The sequence below is a fragment of the Cariama cristata genome, unplaced genomic scaffold (genome assembly GCF_000690535.1).
Source record: "Cariama cristata isolate BGI_N322 unplaced genomic scaffold, ASM69053v1 scaffold43238, whole genome shotgun sequence".
Lineage (NCBI taxonomy): Eukaryota > Metazoa > Chordata > Aves > Cariamiformes > Cariamidae > Cariama > Cariama cristata.
In genome coordinates this window covers 1-4,969 of record NW_009630274.1, presented here as the reverse complement: position 1 = coordinate 4,969, position 4,969 = coordinate 1, and the positions used below count along the sequence as shown (strand labels likewise).

The 4,969-nt window shown below is 47.9% G+C and overlaps 1 protein-coding gene across 1 annotated transcript; it reads right to left on the bottom strand.

Annotated features, from left to right (window-relative positions):
• Positions 1-2,037: 2,037 nt before the first annotated feature.
• Positions 2,038-4,707, bottom strand: LOC104165730 (kelch-like protein 35; the record flags this gene model as incomplete). Its single annotated transcript, XM_009705445.1, has 4 exons — positions 2,038-2,226; positions 3,066-3,254; positions 3,924-4,112; positions 4,589-4,707. Coding segments are annotated over 4 exons (686 nt in total), but the record flags the coding sequence as incomplete, so codon positions are not given.
• Positions 4,708-4,969: the final 262 nt, after the last annotated feature.

Sequence of the window (4,969 nt, the reverse complement as noted above, 5' to 3'; positions counted from 1 at the left end):
AGTGAATTGCTTAAGGCACAGGGGAACATAAAAGAGGCAAAATTGGGGAGGAGAGACGGGCTGTGATTTGTGGTCCTCGGGAGCATCCTCAATTTAACTCACTGAAGAAGAGGTGCCAGTTTCTCCTGAAATCTCCATTCCCATTAAAGACCCAACTGTGGATGCAATTTGATTGCAAATAAAATTGACTTTTACCAGCATGATTTTCCTTTTTTTTCCTCCTCGTGGGAATAATCTATATCAGCACTGAATCTCCTTTATATTGCTCAAAGGACACATCGTGCTGCTCATGACCTGATAAAAGAGCTAACGCACATGCACAGGCCTTAAGGAGAATTTGAGGCTGAAAACGCCCAAATAGTGCACCTTGCTGAACAAATTGGCTATGATAGCCCTGAGACCTTCCAGACATGACTACGAGGAGCGTAAGGTCCGTTTCACGCAATGAAACGCCTTGCTCATCACTTGGGTGACGGAAAAGCACACATTTCCTAAAGAAGAGAGGTGATCTGTGTGCCCCGCTTACAGCCAATTTTGCCACGTTTTACAGGTAAGCCTGATGCCACAAAGAAGAGGTGAACTTCTCAGAGCTGACAGAAAACAGAAGTAGTAAAGAGAACCACATAAAAAATGGCTCTATGGGGGAAGCAAGGAAAAATAGGAGGTTTAAGACAATTAAAAGGCCCCGAAAAGCGGAGTATCTGGGCCAGTGGACATAGTGGTTTCCTCTACTTCAGGAAGAATTCATCATTGGGGTGAGGAAAGGAAGGTGCAGAGAAAACAGCAGCCAGCCAGCAGCCTGCTGTAGAGGGGTGCACCCTGCGATGTACAGGGCATGGGAGGTTTTTAAGAGACCCCACTCTACGTTTGGCAGCAACTAAGTCCCTAATTGAACAACATGAACTTTTACATGGACCCATCAGAAATTACAAGTTCCAGTCATGGACTAAAGACACTGACCCCAAAAGCTGTGGCTATTCGACTAAATCAAATGTGCTCAGGGTCATTTCTAGACCTGAGGCCAACTGGCTTGGAGTAACGCAGTCTGTGTAATCGAATGCTTGCCCTCCGAATGAGCTGCACGTTCAGGCTCCCAGGGACTCTGTAATCAAATCTGTTAAATATCGAGTTTATTTTAATACTCGCTAGCGTATTCCAGAGCCAAAATGAGCCAGATGTGATTTTGTGGCTACCATGCTTCAGGTCTTCATGCTTAATTCCTACACATTATATTCACCCTACCTCTGCTCTGTGAAGAAGGAACTCTTGGCTGTACGATTCACTTGTCCTCTCAATGACAAAGACAGTGGGATGGCAGTCCAACCACAAAACATATATGAAAAGAGACAGAACTCTGTTCTTTAGGGGAATAGACCCCCATTTCAACAGCACGTGCAGAATGAAGTCAGAGCTTGGACTATTTAACCAGAATTTTCTTGGGCTGTTAGCTTTAAAGTCTCAATCTGAGCTCTCCACTGTAATTAGACTGACCGTCCATGGATGTTAATGACCATTTAGGTCATCACCATGGTTTGACACAGGGTTCTACACAGCTAAATGCACAAATATCTGATAGTTTTAGCTAAAGAATTGGATCCTGTAACTATAATTGTTACTGCAACACTCTTGGGCTTCAGAAAGCAACAAATACTTGTCCTTGCAGGACAGCGAGCCTCTGTTGCCAACATAACAGAAAACTGTAATCTACAGCCAGGAAAACCGAAGCAAAGGTCAAATTCAATAGTTCCAGGGGCTGCAAGGATGCTTGAATCCTACCATGGCAAGGTCTGTGATGCAGATTCACACAGCTCAGCACCCTTTCATCCTCTCACCTAGATCAGCATCAAAGCCATTGGCATCATCAGGCCAGGAAAAAAAAAAACAAACAGAGGGTGTTTAGGGGCTGGCTGGAGCACATCTTCAGTGGCTCGTATTGTCCTTCCCTGCACAAAGGTGAGATGTCTATCCACATGCTGGGCGGCCATTGTTTCAAGGGGAAGCTCTGGGTGGGAGGTGGCTGCAGTTGGAGCCCCATGGTCATCTGTTCATGCGCTGCAGGATGGTGACACAGCCGTGATAACTGGTACAGCGCTGCAGCGGCGGCTGCTGCTCCACGCTCCCTGTTACCGGGTCGAATGTGAACGCTTTGTCCGTGCCTTCTCCGTTCTCATCTCGGCCACCCAGGATGTAAATCTTCCCTCCGCAAACTGTCAGGCCACAGCTCTCCTGGAAAGCAGAAGGAAAGCCCAAGAGATGAGGAGCAAGCCTCCAGCTTTAGGCAATGGGGCTGAGCAAGGGGTCGAGTCATTGCAATGGGCTCAACTCTCATCTGCCCAGCAGAAGGGAGGGAAAGCAGGTAGGATAAGTGACATCTGGCTCTTGGGGTGCTGCAATCTTACTGTTTCAGTAAGAGTTTAGGCACTTGAAATGCCTCTAGCTCATGATGGGACCATCGCCATTTCTGGAAGTCCCCCAGGCACAACACGGACTCACAAGCACACCAAGAGCCCCGAGAGCCAGCCAGCACATCCCTGGGAAAGCCACTTATAAGTCATGTCACACTGACATGGCATTTTGATTCCGATCAGGGAGAGCTGTGTCCCGTCATTCCTCTTCACCATGCCACGGCTCACATTGCAGCACGGCTTTGGAGTGCAGAACCGTGATGATGCTAAACCAAGACACATAATCACCACTAGTCTGTGTTCAGTCCACAGACCAGACTAGAGCCAGTATAACCCTCACCCTGAAACACATAGTGTGGAGAACAGGTCCTCAATACCAATGGCTTCACCCTACAGATCCACTTGTCTGGCATTAATAGCTAGTGTAGACGCAGTCTCAGCAAGAAAACTTGAGTTTGCTGTGGGAAAGACATCCTCCAAACATTATGGACACTGATGGTGAGTACATATTTTGAGTTGCTCTGCAGAGGTCACATTCACATACTCAGAGGCAAACCCACAATGTATTTTCTTTGCCTTCAATCTCAGCAAAGCACAGATGGCTACTGTTCTAGAGAGAGCGGGAAGGCTCAGAGCTCCTTTCCCAAACCTCTTCCTTACCAGAGGCCCAGGGAGGGTGGCCACTTCTCGCCAGCTGTCTTTCCTTGGATCATAGCTGAAGATTTTACTGAGGAGTCCACCTACAACATAAATGATGTTGTCCAAGCAGACGGCACTGATGCACCTCTGGTAAAAAGGGGTGGGAGACAAGAGCGACCACTTGTTCTCCTCTGGATCATAACACTGGACCTGGGAGGAGAAACACAGCTATGGCAACATGAGTTTACCACATCTCCCTGCTTGGATGAAGCTCCCATTCACTAGAAATAAAAACGCATGGGGACAGAAACACAGATGGGAGCTTCAACAAGCAGAGATCAGTGCAGTGAGCAAAGGGATGAGGGGTTCTAGCATTCCCTCTTGCATTCAAGTCTCCCTGACAGACTACAAGCCCGAGGGGTGGCTGTCCTTGACCCAGGCAGCACATGGTTAAGTGTTCATAGATGGAGCTGAGAAGCACTGATGGCTCTTCCTGCAGCTCAGGAGACCAGAAGCATCATGTCTGGCTTGCAGAGGTCTCCACCAGGCAGTTACTATTGTTGTTACTTATCCAAAGTGAATGCCTACAGTGTCAGAGATTTGTTCCTGTGGTGCCTCAGGGCTGACCAGGCTTCAGAGCAGAACAGGCTTTACTGAAACCATGCCTAATATACTGTCAGCTCCTGACACCTTCCCTCTCTGGTCCCTAAGTCTCATTGGCTTCCATTGAAATGTATGACTTCTCATCTTATTATAAGGGAGCCTTCAAAAAAAAAAAAAATGCACCCTTGTAGCTTAAGGACAACCCCATTTCCCTCCACATTCCCTGGAAAACCTTCTTTTGTAGGTGTCTGTCCACTCTTGATGCCCCAGCAATACCTTGTCAGTGTTAGCGGTGTCATCCACAGCACCGCCCAGCACGTAGAGCTTGTTCAGGCAGGAGACCACAGCCGCCGAGCTCACAGCCTGAGGCAGCGGGGCCAAGGTTGACCAGCTGTTGGAGAAGGTGTCATAGCACTCCACGCTAGAGAGGCGGTAAAAACCATCAAAACCTCCCACAGCGTAGATCTGCCGCAAAAGGAGCAAAGCAAGTTGATTAGAAACTCTTGGACTCACCTAATGGGCTACACTGTCATGAAGGGCGGCTAGGACTTGGCCAGGAAGACAGACATCAAACCACAGTAAAACCCTGGTGTTGGACTCGATGATCTTTAAAGGTTCCTTCCAACTTAAACAATTCTATGAAACACCCCACACTGTATAGCTTTCACCCAAAGACTTAACACAGCTATCCGCAGAAGTCTTGCACCGTTCCTTGGCAGATGTTATTGCTACAACTTCATTTGTGGATACTTCAGGCGATAACACACACCCGACTGAAACAATGATGTCTTGGTTATGTCCTAGCTGTTCTCCCATCAAAACCATCTCTAAATGACCCAGAAGAAAAACACACAGTGACAGCTTCTCATTGTACTGGGCAGCAGGACAAGTGGGGGACAGAGCTCCACGTGGCTTCTTCCAAAATTTGGGCCGTTGCTTACCTTGCCCTGAAGAGTTGCCATTTTATGCCTCCATCGGCCTTTCTGCAGACAAGCAACCTTGATCCAGACATTCAGCTGGGAGCTCAGCACCCAAACATCGTTGCTGCTTATGTGTCCTCCTGAAAAACAGAGGAATGGAGGGCTGGGGTGATCCCAAGGACAGCCCCACAACCTCACTACACCACAACATTGCGTAGATCGTCCATGCAATGGAACAACTTAGGTCAGAAGATGGTCATTGGGGTACGGCCATGTAAACTCAGCTTCCCAAGAGAGGTATCACCTGGACTTCAAGGTACTTGTTACACTGCTCCATCCCTTATATATAAACTCAACTGATAGGCTTTATATGTTAAGTGAGGGACAGGAGAAGGACTTGGG